The 16,076-nt window shown below is 39.7% G+C and overlaps 1 protein-coding gene across 1 annotated transcript in view; it reads right to left on the minus strand.

The window, feature by feature from the left end:
- FSTL4 (follistatin like 4) overlaps positions 1–16,076 on the minus strand; it is a 404,792-nt gene that overhangs the window by 10,799 nt on the left and 377,917 nt on the right. The window contains exons 7-11 of the mRNA XM_061613401.1: positions 14,974–15,135; positions 13,723–13,857; positions 6,590–6,708; positions 4,331–4,480; positions 1,806–1,913 (exon numbers count right to left, since the gene is read on the minus strand). Coding sequence (XP_061469385.1) covers positions 1,806–1,913; positions 4,331–4,480; positions 6,590–6,708; positions 13,723–13,857; positions 14,974–15,135 — 674 coding nt within the window. The remainder of the gene's footprint in view (positions 1–1,805; positions 1,914–4,330; positions 4,481–6,589; positions 6,709–13,722; positions 13,858–14,973; positions 15,136–16,076) is intronic.

The following is a 16,076-nucleotide window of genomic DNA, read 5'->3' on the forward strand; positions in this document are numbered from 1 at the left end:
CTCGGTGGCAAGGAATGTGTTCTACCAACTTCGGTTGGTAGCCCAGCTACGTCCCTATTTGAGTAAAGAGGACCTTACATCAGTGGTACATGCTCTGGTAACCTCGCGTTTGGATTACTGCAATGCGCTCTACGTAGGGCTACCTCTGAAGACAGTTTGGAAACTACAGCTAGTGCAAAACGTGGCAGCCAGACTGCTAACAAGAACAAAGTGGTCTGAGCATATAACACCTGTCCTGGCCCGCCTGCACTGGCTGCCAATATGTTTCCGGGCTAGATTCAAAGTGTTGGTATTAACCTATAAAGCCTTATATGGTGCGGGACCACGTTACCTTGCGGAACGCCTCTTCTGATATGAACCCGCCCGTACACTACGTTCAGCTACGAAGGCCCTCCTCCGGGTTCCAACCCATAGGGATGCCTGGAGGGTGATGACAAGATCTAGGGCCTTCTCGGTGGTGGCCCCCGACCTGTGGAACGGTGTCCCCGAGGAAGTGCGCCTGGCACCGACGCTGCTTTCCTTTCGGCGCCAGGTTAAAACCTTTTTATTCTCCGAAGCATTTTAATCTAAATTGATTTACATTTAAAATGTTACTGCATTGATTTAGATTGTATTTTGTATCATATTGTGTTATTTATTGTATTTTTTATGCTTTGTATTTCTATGTTCACCGCCCAGAGAGCTATTGCTAGTCGGGCGGTATATAAATTTAATAAATAAATAAAATAAATAAATTAGCTACTGGAAGTTACAGCAGGGAGGGGAAACCTGTGGGTCTCTAGAGAGGAGAGGCTGGTGGGACTGGGCAGCACTGTGGACTTGCCCTCCCAGTAGTGGCATTGCTACCATGCACAAGAATGGTGAGAAGGCAGAGTGGCAGAGATGTTGGGACAGTGTGGTTGCACCAGTGGGAGTGCCAGATTGGCTCAGCTGGTTCACCTAGCCTACCCTGACCTTACCACTGCTCTGCCTCTCCCCCTCACTGCGCCACTATGTGGCAACAATACTGTTTCTAGGACACCAGGTCCACACCGCTGATCCTTCCTGGGGCTGGGGGCTGGTCCTACTTCCAGATGCTGTTGGACATCGTCCCTGACCATTGTCCATGCTAGCTCAGGCTAACAGGAGTTGGAATCTAACATCATCTGGAGAACAAAGGTTCCAAATCGCTGGTTTATACATTTCTTGTCAGCGATATTCCGAATCTATAAAAAGACTACATGGTTGATTCAATAGTTGTCTTTGCACAGGCCTCTGCATTTGCACTATATTTGAAATTGTGTCCAAAACAGAAGAACTGATGAGGAATGGGGGAAAGAGACAACACTGATGTGCAGATTTAAATATTAAGATCTGCTTCATTAAATTTATTTCCCACATCTTCCTCCAAGGAGCCCAGGGTGATACACATGTCCATATTAAAACAATATAGTTAAAACTTCTGAAAACAGTTAAAAACAAATTTCTTAAAACAGTTCAGAACTCCTAAAAACAATCACTTACTCTCAAACTCGTAATTTCAGGATTGCCAAGGATAGGATTTTTAACCATCCAATGGCTGGCTAAACAGGAATGAGTTTTAAATTTCTCCTAAAGGTTAATAGTGAGGAAGACTGATGCACCTTGCTAGGGAAAACATTCTGCAAATGGGGGACTACCACCAAGAAGGCCCTGTCACAGGTCACCACCAACCAGACAACCCTCAGTGGTGGGAAATATTCTAGTAGAAAATGTTACTCTTAATTTTCTGCAGATAATGTCTAAAAGAAAACAGTGGTTAACTATTAAAGTCATAAGAGGCTTACCTGCAATGTTGGATGGGACTTCTTCATATCCCCCCAGCTAAGTACCCAAATTTGGTCATGTGACTTATCATAATGTAATTTTACAGGTAGAGGGTCAGTATCCAAGGACTTCAAAGGAAAGACAAACAATTGCATTAGTTATTCTTTATGAAAAGGAATGTAAGCAATACATTTGATTGGTGTTAACAGGTTATTAAGAAAACTTTTTGGGAACATTTTTCATTTCACATCCAAGTTGGACAACATACCACTGCATGCCATTATACATACCAAGTATGAAATACTGATGTATACTGAGGCCTGCTTCATATGTTATTGGCAGCAATGTGAATGCTGCTATATCATAGCTGCTTTCACACCAGTAGTACCACATCTACAATTTATACCCATATCTGTAGCATACCCCACTAGTGGCATCTACATCATTAGGGCATCTGAATCCTGTGGCATGTTTAGCTGCATTGCTCTTAGAAGCAGGCACTTTGTAGGGGTGCCACTATGTCTCTGATCACCGCTTACTGATATGGAGAGGGGTGAAGTGGCAGGGAGGCTGGCGCTGCGTAGGCACACCAGCAGGAGCACCAAATCATTTCTGCTGATGTGCTCGCAAAGTGCCAACCTACCCTGCCCAGAGCCTCCCCCTCTGTCTCCCAGTAAGGGGCAGTGATGCCACTGCCAGGAGGCCAGATGTGTGGTGCTTCCCCTCCCTGCCAACCACTTCTTCTGAACAGCACTCAATGTGCTCTCTGAAACAACAGAATTACTTCAGCCACACATGCTTTCAATTCATGTGGCTCTGTAGTGGCAGACTTTTGAGTAAGGAAGAGGAGTCGTAGACATGATTAGAACTAACTTTAACATACACATGCACATATACACACTAACTTTCATATCTTGGTTGGCCACCTGAAAATCCCAATCCTGCCTGCCTGCCTACCTACCTATGTATTTATTACATTTATATCCTGCCCTTCCTCCCAGCAGAACCCTGGGGTGGAAAACAAATGACAAAATACTAAAAACATCTTACAAACAAACACCTTAAAAATGTCTCCAAGACATCTTAAAAAAACTTTAAAACATCTTAAAAACAATTCCAGTACAGATGCAGACTGGGATAAAGTTTCTACTTAGAAAGTTTGTTGAAAGAGGAAGGTCTCTAGTTGACACCGGAAAGACAACAGAGATGGTTCCTGTCTAATATTTAAGGGGAGGGAATTCCAAAGGGTAGGCACCACAGCACTAAAGGTCTGCTTCCTATGTTGTGCAGACAGGATCTACTGATGAGATGGTACCTGCAAGAGGCCCTCACCACAGTGATCAACTGGGTATATAAGGGGTAAGACAATATTTCAGATATCCTGGTCCTAAGCTGTATGAGACTTTATACACCAAAACCAACTCCTTGGCCCGGTAGCTAATGGGCAGCCAGTGCAATTCTTTCAGCAGTGGGGTGACAAGGTAGTGATGTCCTGCCCCAGTGAGCAGTTGTGCCACTGCATCTTGCAAAAGGAAAAAAAAGGGGGGAACCCAAAATGCTTGAAAAAATGTTTATTATAACAAAAGTCCAACGCATTTCGGCCACTCAGTAATTTGGCCTTTGTGAGGGGATGAACTAGTCTAAAATGTTCTTTTCTAGCAAATCTACTTAAAATGATAAATGCCACTGCATCTTGCACCAGCTGCAGCCTGGAGTTTACCAGTGCATGGACAGCAGTGGTCAGGCTATATTGGTCCAGAAACAGCCACAGCTGTCTTATCAGCTGAAGCTGGTAAAAGGCACTCCTAGCCATTGAGGTCACCTGACCCCCTTTGTCAAAGATGGATCCAGGAGCACCCACAGACTACAAACCAGCTCTTTCAGAGGGAATACAACTCCATTCCAAGCAGGCAATTGTCCAATTATCCAAACTCAGGAACCACCTACCCACAGTGCCTTCATATTCCCAGGGTTCAGAGTCAGTTTATTGGTCCTCACCTAGCCCACCATCGAGTCCAGGCACTGGACCAGGGCTTGCATGGCCTTTCTCAATTCAGATGTTACTGAGAAACAGAGTTGGGTATCATCAGTGTACTGCTGACACACTATGATTCTGAGTCTGCTTTCTCAGAAGTTTCCACTGTGTTCAGTCAGTGGACCTTACTTTCAGGTAAGCATGCGTAGGGACTGTAGCCTCAGAACATTATATACTCATCAGTATTATATATTATGACCTATGCTGTTAACAGAGGACTTCAACTGGCAGGTATTATTATTAGTGTGAAAATATTATTGTCAAACTATTAGCAACATTATTAGCAATGATCCTGTTTCTAGTAGCCATATCAGCTTGTTGCTACATGAACTATTACCATACTTGTAACAAGCTGTGAATCAAAAATGTCAACTGTCAGACTGCAAACCACAACCAATCTACTAACAAAGTCAATAGCTAAAATCTCCTTTGGGAACAGGCCAATTTTTTGGAAGTATGAAAACTGTTTTTTCCCCATCCAAAAGCAATCAGTTGCCTCTGGAAATTTACCTGAATTACTTTCTGAGTCTGGATATCAAGGATCATTATTCTATTCCACTTAGGCTGTGTTACATAAATATATTTGTCTCTGACATTGACAGCAGAAGCCCAGAGGCAGGACTGAATGGCTTCACCTTCAACTCTAGGACAGATTTCTGCCTGAAATAAAAGAATGAAAGCAGGTTTAATAAGTTTTAAGTTCAGTGCTGTGATTCAGGCAGTGCCATAGATAGCCATGGAGGAAAATAATAAAAGGTAAATCAATGAGTTTGTTTTTGCAGTCAAGAACTTGAAACTATAGTTGTACTGAGAACAGTGAAGGATAAATCTAATCAGTGTTATCAAGCTAGCACTGTGCCAAATCTTTTGAAGAACTTTTCTTTTGGTCATTTTATGGGGCTGAGGGCAAACTGAAGAGGGCTCCAAAGAAGGAGGTGGAGGTGTTGTGCTTCAAAGAAAATTCATTGGACAGGGGGTTTTGTGCCAAGATTCTCTGTACGCAGGTTCCAAGCATGGCAGGACCCCTTGGAACGCCAATGCAATAGCATGCAGACACATGTGTATTCCAGAAAAAGCTGCTGCTCTAGGAGTCTATGTACAGAGAACCTCACACCACTGGAAGTGCACAGGTGCCTTTTAAAAATGTTTTAAGTGCAAGAAATCCCATTTGTACAGTTAGTAAGTTGTGCCTTGTACAGTTAATAAGGTAAATGCAACACTCCTATACCACACAATGTTTTCATAAAAAAATTTGCATGATCAAAGTTGCAGAAATTTGTTCCCCAATTTTGTGTGGGACGAATGGATATGTGAAATTTGGGAGCAGTTTTTTACTCCAGCTTTATATTCAGCTATTGCAAACTGAAACTATGGCGTTCCCGCCTTGTGCGGGGGCATGTTTGCTGCCATCCCCCACTCTTTGGGAAGACTCAGGAATATTCCCAAAGGTTTTGAGTGGGGTCAGGTGGGGTCTGACAATCAATAGGAAGGGATGAGCGGGGTTTAAAAGCCCGCTCCTCCCTTAGCACTTGGCTCTTTCGCCTTGCCGCACCCTCCCTCCCTCCCTTGTCAGTATGGGCTTTGCTAGTCGCCATTTGGGCCTGAGTAAGAATTTCTTTGGGGGGATTCTGATTTCAGAGTCCCTTTCATTTTACCTACTCCATACTGCTTGGATTGATTCAATTGGCCTTTTGGGGGGGGGTTGAGGTCGTCTAGCTTTGGCTGGCATGGAATTCGAGCAGGTGAGGAAACGGGGTAAAAACAGGAGACTGAGCCATTTTGGTAAAGGGCACTCGCTAGGGAACTATCAGTGCTGAAGGTCTGGTGGGAATCTGGCAAGTGTCCTTGTGGGACCAACTCGTGCAGCGGGGTGAATGCCTGTACGGCGGGGCCACACTGCAGAGGTTGGAACCACATACCTGGCTCTACTAGCAAGGAGGGACTGGTTCTCCCACATCCTTGACTGGTGGGTTACAGTCCACGGTGCACAGAGGACTGGAGGGAATACTCCCTCACAGTTAGGCTTGCCCTCACCTGCCCAAAGCAGTCTGAATCTGGTTATTTGGATTAAATTGGCTAAGATTTCATTATTTGTTATATTTTAATAAATATAACATTATTCCATCTCTGTGTCACGAGTCTTCCTTGGTGTGGTGGCAAATGTTCAAGCTAGCCAATATCCATGGAATAGCTTGGAGAGCCAAATTTCAGTTATAGAACTTATGGTTCATCATACAGGCCCCTAACTTAGTTAAGGTAGAGTCTACTCTGGGTAGACCATATGCTTTGTCAACAGAAGTCTTGAGAGTCATTCCTCAGCCTTCAGCTCAATACATCTCTCTTGGCTAGGGAAATCTCCTCACACTGCATATTCAGGTGAATGCATAACATTTATTTTTTATTTATTTATTTATTTATTAAATTTATATACCGCCCGACTAGCAATAGCTCTCTGGGCGGTGAACATAAAACAGCATAAAAATACAATAAATAACAAAACAATACTAAAATACAAGCAACAATCCAACACAATAAACATTTTTAAAATTAAATCAGTGTAACTTAAAATGCTTCAGAGAATAGGAAGGTTTTGACCTGGCGCCGGAAGGAGAGCAGAGTCGGCGCCAGGCGTACTTCCTCAGGGAGACTGTTCCATAGTTTGGGGGTCTGCGAAATTCCAAGTCTATGCTTAAATGCTCATCATAACATTTTCTTTCTCAGAATGGTATCCCTTTCAAGGCCACGATTACACTAATACCCCAAACTTACATAACTTGAGAAAATGTTCTCATTTGGTTTAATGTGCCTCTGAATCTCACAATCAGTTGGCTGAATTATTGTGATTCCATCATCAGAAAAGACATAGAACATGTTTCCCACGCTGAGACCTTGAAAAGAAAACAAAAACAAAAAGAGCAAGGGAAAACATGTCATAATTTCCTAATTCTAAAAAAAAGGCTAAACTCCAAAAATAAATAAATTATTATATAAAAAAAATCCCACTTAATAATTGGGATGCTTTCAGTGCATTCACAAAATTAAAGTTCATGTCACAAGTAGGGCTTCAAGGTGTGAGGACGAGGTACAGATAGGCTCAAAAATGTATTGCCTTGGTGGTGATAGTAAAAAAAAAAATGCAAGGAAGCAACTTGGGATCATGTGTTTTGCCATCAAATTAATGTGCAGGTTTCTTTCCTTTGCATTAGAAACAGTTGGCTAATAATTTTGCCTTATCTAATAAATGTTTCAAATGCAGGACTCCTACCATGCATTGCACATAATTTGAATCTTTATTTTGAAAGTGGAACAAGAGGTGCTGCTGACTTGTTACGGTGTCCTATAGCCACTGGGAGCAAATCCTGATAGCCACCAAAGCAAAGACATTTTTGAAATGTTGCAAATAATTCACAAATGTGGTATCTTAGCATTGCAATAGCACTCATCTATCAAAACTGGGGCATTCCAGATGCTTTAGAAAAAATAGTCTTGTCAGTGAATTCCTAGTAAAAGAATTGTATTTTACTTTTCTGCTTAATCAGAAATGTCCTGCAACATTACTAGCGTACTTCATCTTTCATTACATGCAAATGCAGTAATGAATACTGTGAATGCTTTTCAATCATTCTCTTCAGAAATCCTATCACTATACATGTTTATATATTCTATAAATATGGTATTGTAATGGCTTCTGCCATCCCAAATAATGTTTAAAATGTACTTATCTGCCAAACTTCCATAGTTCTGTTGCTGTAGAATTTTGTTTTTAATCAGATTAGTTTTTGTATAGTATATAACACCTCAATTAAAGAAAAGTCACCTCTTGTGCATGATAATTTTTTTTTAGGTTAGAAAACTGTGAATCCTGTTCAGACTTGAAAAGTTACTAGAAGACATTAAATGCTTCTAAGACTGCGAATTAAGTAATCACAAAGGGTGCAATTCATCCAAGGCTTAACAATCTTTCATTTCCATTCATTTCAATGGGAGAAATAAATTTCAATTAATTTCAAATTGAAATTAGCTGGACCTAGATGTGCCTAACTTTGGCTACATTGTGCTCAGACAGTTTAATAATGAAAATATTGCTTTTTTTTTAAAAAAAAAAGAACACCCATGCTATATTAAATGATGCAATTCATCATGATTTCAGTAGAACTGCTCCCTGTGGCACAGATCTTTCAAACAAGTATGCAATAGGATACAAATGTTTACAAGATTGAGTCATCTGGTGTAGATTCCATAGCATCAAAGCACAATGGCACTGGCACATTATATAGCTTTCATTTTTTTTAATGGTGTGCTGAGAATTTGATATGTGAAATTTAAACTGTGAATTATACCACAGAAATACCCCAGTTAAGGCATCAAAGTGGATCCAGGAGCAATGATCCTTAAATGTGATGCTGTTGTGAGGGATCATGCATTTCCTGAAAGCACAGCTAGCAAGCTCCTGTCTCGTCATCACTGCTAAAGAACTAAAATACCTCAGGCTTACAGTAACTTAGGCTGATACTTTCAACATATGTGGGCCAAAATCCCTTCTTGCCGCATGCACTCAGTCCCTCTTAGTTTCAATGAGGACTGAATAAACACATCAGAAAGCATGATTTGGCCCTTGATGCAATGAGTGCACATTTCTGCAGATGTTTAAAATTGGGACGTTTTAAAACAAATGATAACAATCATGCATTAACTTATGACCAGTGTGAACTATGCCTATATTCAGATTCATGCACAATAACCACCTTATTCTATATGATCAGTTGATAAAATGCATGTTCACATTTCAGCTTTCATTTGCCCTATCCTTAAAGCAGAAATTAATGGTAATGCTCAGATTTATTTTGATGTTGCTTAAGCGTTAGTGGTTTAATATCATGGTCTTGATTTCAGAAATACATACATACATATGATTAACCACATTTTAAACAAGAGAGAGTTTAGCTCTGTACTTATTGGTTTCTAGAGCTGTCCTGTTAATGGAGCAAGCATGTGTATCCTGTTTAATTTATCCATCTGGAGAGTCCTATGGAATTCATTTCAGAGTCGGCCATCCTAAAGTCTCAGTGAGTGAGTGGTGTCTCAGGGTTATCAAGAAATATAGTGCTATAACCAAGGGCAGAATGGCATTCATAGTGCAATTTCCCTAGCAAATGAACAAAATTTTATCCTTTGATATCAGCTGCATTTTTGTAATGTGACAGTCTTTCCAGAGAAATGCTTTTGCTTATAAAAGGTTAACAGTAGCAAATTTAAACATTCAGAAATGACTCAACATAGTGTCTACAGTAGGTTGCTACAGTAACTCCCTCCCTCACCCCCCTCTCATATCAGCTTTGTATTTAAAAATGTACTTGATAAGCCCAGGTGACAAGGAATTGCATGTAGGTAAGTGAATGGGCTGCCAGATAAAGGACAGAGTGTTCTGTCCCTATTTGGCATCTAGCCAAGAAACCAAACAGTCTGCATAGAAATTCAGAAGTTTCTAAAACAGGGTCGGAGTTCCCTGTCTATCCTATGCCAGCTCCCAGAATTACAGGCTAGTATTTTTTTTTCTGCCTAGTGACTTTTGAGGTTTTATTTAAATCTATATAACAGGCCCACAAAGGATTGTGGACTGAAGTTTTATATACCAGATCTAATGAGTGGCCAAGTTTTTCCCCATTTATGGAACATTTGTCTTGAGTTCACACACAAGACTAAAACATCAGAAACAACCACTATAGCAAAAAAGGAATTTTGAGAAAAGACTGTATTATGATGGTAGGGCTAAGTCCTGCATCTCTGACTCCCAGAAAATATTTGATCGTTGCAGGATGTTCATGCTTTCTAAAAGTAATTATGAAAATATAATCTTTTTACTGTTTACTGTAAAGTATGTTCCAACGCCTTTTCAGCATTGTAGAGGCCTTTTCTAGTAGGAGTAAATAACCTGATCACCCTACAACACTAAGGACCATTTAATGCAAGCATTTTTGATTGGATGAACTCAATACATGTTGGTTATTTCACCAATTTGGGGGATTTTGAATTCATCTCAGCTACAAGGCATGTTCAGTGAATGAACCACCACCACTGAAAAAAAGTGGATCAAACCAGGACATGCCATCTCATGATCAGCATATGCCAAAAGAAGTTAAACAAGAAATGTTAGTTGTAACTGACTAGTTTTTGCATATGAAAATTTATGTGTTGGGTACTCACTTGAAGTGAAGCAAAGAAAAGTTTATGCACTCTCTACTACCAGCCAATATTTACACTGTACATACTTGAAGTGCCATGTCTTAATACTTAGGGCTCCTGACGGAGCACGAGAACATCTTTTTGTGGAATCATCCCACAGGGCTGCAGAAATGTATGAATGCTAGAACCATGTGGGTGTGGTACTTGTCACCTTTCCTTCCTGAACGGGCAACAAACAGGGAGGAAGAACCTTTGCAATTGGCTCCGTCAAAGTTTTTAACTATTACCATAGTGGCATGGCATAAGATGACAAAAAACACCCGCTACGGAGCTGTGGTAAAGTCTAAAGGAGACCTAAGTGGGTAAATCTATGAAGGTGTTTAGAATTATTTCAGCTTGTGTACAGACAACAATTTGAAATGTAGGATTCATGCAGAGCTTGGAAAAGTTACTTTTTTGAATTACAACTCCCATCAGCCCAATCCAGTGGCCATGCTGGCTGGGGCTGATGGAAACTGTAGTTCAAAAAAGTAACTTTTCCAAGCTCTGGATTCATGGTAAGTCTAATCTAGCTGAATAAACAATTGCCAAATAAAATAAAAATGTGCAGTGTAAGTAATATTCTATACAGTTGAAAGGAGGAGGAGCAACAGGTTTTTTGATATTTATTTGGGAAAGATATGGAGTTGAAAAACATGGCTTAGAAATTGAACACTTGTACAAGTAAGGTCTATGAACAAAGAACAGCAGGAATTGTTTGGTGTAAATAAGAATAAAATATACTTATATTCCTCCTAAGTTAAAGTACAGTAAACTGTGAGTTTCTTTCTGGTGTTTTCTGGTATTTAAAAACCTGCATTTAAATTTTATTCTTAACATTCTGAATGGATGTTCAGAAAATCTTAATGATATAAGTTTTCATAAAAACTCTTAAGATCTTCCCATAATTGTACCAATTATTTGATTGGTTTACCTGTGTCTTAAGCTGAGACCTGCTGACATTGCTAAAGTTAGTGGCAAATCAGTGGAGAATGGTCCATTATGGAATTATTAAAGCAGACAAGCACATTATCACTACAACAAGACAATTTTACTGCAGTACCTTCCTCTCGCCACAGTATGTTTGCAACTGCAGCATCAGAAAAATGGGGGCGCCAGAAAATGTTCAAGAAAAGGAAACAAAAAAAATTGTCAAAATTTCATTGTAGCAGTTAACTGAACTTAACATTCTGGGTTTTTTATTGTTATTTCTCTGACAGCCTTATAGCAGGGGTGGGGAACATTTGGCCCTCCAGATGTTGCTTGACTACAGCTCCCATCATCCCTGACCATTGACCATGCTTGCTGGGGTTCATGGGAGTTATAGTCGAGTAGCAACTGGAGAGCCACAGGTTTCCCATCTCTGCCTTATAGCATCGGTTTATACAAATGATGTCACTTGAGTAAAGGTATGACAAAAATAAACTTCACCCATTTCAGTTTTCTCTGTTGGGACTTTCCCCCCTCCCTGCCCTCACATCAAAGCCTTTATACAAAGGAAATTCTAATTAAACTAAATATTTTTGCCTGGGCAGAGATTGCAAAAGATGTCTCTTCATAAGTAAATGATGCTCCTTTCCCCACAATAGTAGCCTTTTATCTTCTACAATCACACAAAAGCTGTACCCATATGAAAGCTTTCTTTAAATACGATGCATTTTCTGACAGATAATAACAAAGAGTATAATGCTCAGCAGCCTTTCCTCTCATTAATACTCATTAACAAGCATTCTGATGTTCAAAGTTTGACTTCTAAAAAAGGGTTTTCTGTGATACCACAAAATCTACAAAAACAGTCTTGCTATGTAGATTACTATTATTCATTATTTTCACAAATATTTATTTACATTTTATAGTTGTGGAATGAATGAATGAATCTTCTATTGTGCAATGGTAAACCTATGTTTGCCACTGGATGCACATTAGTTGAAGCTGCAGTCAAGCCCAGTTGGCTGCAAATTGTTGTTTTGTGATATAGACATCTGAAAATATGTGTTTGTCAAATTAATGTTTACATTTATCTGTACAACAGCTTGTTGGTGTACCTTAAAAAGGTAATGTGCAAAGTTGGCCTTAGAAAATTTCCTCACCCAGTGCTATGCAATGGTTATTGTGATGATACAAAGGATTGTGAGACCAATCACTTGGTAATTTAAAAAATGTACAGATAGTTTCTAATAGTTTTATTTTACAATAGTCTGTTGCTGTGAGCATCAGAAAAGGAGAGACACAAAATGGCTGAGCTTTGAGATAGCATTAAAAGAGATGCAACTCTTTAACCTTATTTAAAAAAAGGCTTGCACTTCATTCTTCCCTGCTACTCAAGTGTAGTGTCTTACATATATCTCTATATATCAGCTCTGCAGATATTGTTAAGCAAGACTTCCATGAAGTTTCATTAGTGGAAGGACAGATCTGAACCAAAGACAGACTCTATGTGAGAACTATAACCTCCAAAATTGAACCAATAGTCCAAAAAACTAGGCTACAGCACTCCCCAGCAGATGTCATCAAAATAGGGCCAGTGCCTGGAAGCCTTGGAACATACTATGACCCATCCTCAGCATGGATCAGACTGCCTCAGCATCACTACTCTCTTGGATGACTCTGTGGGGTTGGTAGGATAAACAGCAAGCTTGGAGGCTTCTAATCCCTAATGTATTACAAATTATGTCACCAGGAACATGCCAGGGACTTCTGGAGATCAGAGAATTTCAACAAAACATAAAAGGAAGCATAAATTATTGCAGTTCACATGCTTGTCTGTGGTTAGGAACAGAAGCCAGCCAAGCGAATATGTTCGGTATTCATTCACATCATGGCTGTTGTTTTTAAGAGAGCAAGTGAGATGTAATTAATGATTTTTTTACACTTTTTGATATTTCCTTTACATTGAAATGAATATATGTAAAATACATAAATTTTATATATTTAAGTTATGTAACTTAAGTTAAATAGCAGATAGCAAAACAAGTAATATTGTATTTGGAGGAAACCAAACTGCAGCAGAATGGAAACAGTGATGATTGTAATGAATACAGGTCATAACAGAAATTGCTGCTTTTTTAAAATCCCTAGAGGTTTCCTGGCAGCCTATAGCCTATGGACCATCCCCATAATCCTCAGTCTTTGATGATTTGCTAGAAGAGTGAGCATGCCAGACAAGCTGAAAGGGTCACAGTCTGCAGGAAGGCTTCTTGGCCCTAATTTTTTTCTGCTGCTGTTACAGTGTGTGCTAGATGTCTAATGGATCTCTACTGAATTAAAGAATTCTTTTAGACTTAATTCCTAATTGGTTCATGGGGAAGGTCTACCCATCATCATATGCCTCATGTTCCATATAGAATTTTATGAGTGAATTTCAAATTAATCCATGTTTAAGGCCAATTAGATATTAGACCAGACTACTCAGGAAAAATGTGCAACTTGTTCACCAGTTTGCCATTTGTGCTTGTAATTACAAAGTCCCGTAGAACTGTGTAATTAATTATTGCTGGTGATCAATGCTAAACTAAACAGCTGCTTTTAAGTTAGGCTTGATCATGTAAACTTTAGTCAGACAAAACCCAGGTTGGTACTATTCAGTCAAGTCCATAGTTTTAAAACTCAACCAGTAAAATTGGAACCTTCAATAGGAATTAATAAAGAGCTTAGAAGATACATATAAAAGTTAAACCTACGAGTCTTTCTGGCTGAATCTTCAATGAAGAGAGAAGAAATATCTTCATCTACTCCAACTTCATTTTTAGCAATGCAAGTATAGGCACCTGTGTCTTCATATCGAACACTACTGATGTGAAGTTCACTTCCATTTGCTGCAACAAAAAAGATCCACAAAAGCTATAAACTGTAACAAGTTTTGAAAAATGAGCTTTTAAGGCTGCAATCCGAAATGCAGTTCCTTGGCAGAAAGTTCCAGTGAAATGAAATGGGGTCAGAGGGTTGTCCTGTTGGTACAAGGATTTCTGCCTGTGCACAAGGACCTCCTGTCTCCATGGCCCTTTGCAAATCTGCTATGGAAGGTTGGGGGAAAACCCAGAACTGATTTGGGAGGTGAGGAGATGGAGAGGGTCCTGTTGCACAGGCAGAAGTCCTTGTGCTAATGGGACAACTTTGTTGGATACAAACCAGAGTTTCAGCCTGACAATGTTTTTTTGAGCAAGGTTTCTCAGAATTGAGATTGTTTACAGATGGAGAAGTTTGGAAATACTGATAATAAATGATTGGTTAGTAAGAGTTTGAAAAACCACAAAAGTTGACAACCTTTGAAAGAATACGGGAAGTACGAGGGCTGATAACTTTTCAGGAAGTTAAAGGTTTTGAACTTCGGGTAATATCTTCATTTACTGTATTGATTTAAACTTTTGTTTTTAAAGTAAAACTGGAAATTATACAGGAATTGAGAAAGCTGTTCAAAATATATCTCATGCCTTGGTTTTATTTTTTGTTACTGTAAACTGATTAAAAAAATTGAAACCCACCTTAGGGCAACATCCTTCAGTCAGCATTTGACTTGCTGAAAATCTTTGTTATTCTGTGTAAGGGCCTCATAAGGGAGGGAGGCCCACCTGTGGAATGGCATTTATGCTGCCAGAGCACCCCCCCATATGTCTGCAGAGAGCTCAACTGATGTAGATGACCTGTGGGAGGTGAAGGATGAAATGGGTTGTTCTGAGGACATGTCAGGGGGGTGATGAAGCATCCAAGGATCTGCAGTTTCTACTAAAAAGTCCTTGATGGAAGTAAAAACCATCCTACCCTGGATGCTGTTCAACCAACACAGCACTTGTTCCAGATTTCACCAAAGAAGCAATAGAAAGGTTGAACAGCAGTTGAAATATTACTGTGAATGAGCAAAGGGGAAAAAAGACAAATTCTGTTCCATTTAACTCAGGCTTACATTAGATAAAGCCAACTTTTCTTACTCTTACCTAATAGCATCAGTTGCTTAGACAATTTGGGCATGATACCTATGCCATTCTTCAGCCAGGAAATTTTGGGATTTGGGATGCCCTCAGCATGACATTTGAGGCTTGCTGATACACCCGGTTCTTGTGCCTGGGTTTCAGGATAGACACGAATCACTGGTGGCACTGTGGAGAAAAAAAGGAATTGGTGATTTTAAATTAAGCTGCCAGATGTCAGCTCTTATTCTTCCCTGAAATTCACTAACACCCAACAGGCCAAACCATCAGTTACATGCAATTCTGTATCTTTCTCCTGACAGTTTGTGTGTGTGTGTGTGTGTGTATTGTTAGTGCAGACAATACTAACCTAGACGGACCAATGTCTAAGGCAGTTTTGATGTTTCCATGGAGAACTTCATTGCAAAATTTGGGTAAGTGTGATTTTTGAAGGGATGACTGTGCTTCGGTTCTCATAGTGTTTCAGAAAATGCACATTTGATAGATTTGAATGTATTTATTTATTTATTATTAGATTTATATCCCGCCCATCCTCCCAGTAGGAGCCCAGGGTGGCAAACAAAAACACTAAAAACACTTTAAAACATCATAAAAACAGACTTTAAAATTCAGTATATTAAAACAAAACACCTTTAAAAACATTTTTAAAAGCTTTAAAAAGATCTTTTTTTAAAAAAAAGAAAGAAAAGGTTTAAAAACATATTAAAAAGCACTTCCAACACAGATGCAGACTGGGATAAGTTCTCAATTTAAAAGGCTTGTTGAAAGTCTTCAGTAGGCACCAAAAAGGTAACAGAGATAGTGCCTGCCTAATATTTAAGGGGAGGGAATTCCACAGGGTAGGTGCCACTACACTAAGGTCCATTTCCTATGTTGTGCAGAACGGACCTCCTGATAAGATGGTAACTTCAGGAGGCCCTCACCTGCAGAGCGCAGTGATCGACTGGGTATATAAGGGGTAAGATGGTATTTCAGGTATCCTGGTCCCAAGCTGTATAGGGCTTTGTACACTAAAACTAGAACCTTCAACTTAGCCTGGTATCTAATAGGTAGCCAGTGCAATTCTTTCTTTAATGCAAACTAAGTCCAGTTTTCCCCCCATCCCTACC

The sequence above is a fragment of the Rhineura floridana genome, chromosome 3, assembly GCF_030035675.1.
Source record: "Rhineura floridana isolate rRhiFlo1 chromosome 3, rRhiFlo1.hap2, whole genome shotgun sequence".
NCBI lineage: Eukaryota > Metazoa > Chordata > Lepidosauria > Squamata > Rhineuridae > Rhineura > Rhineura floridana.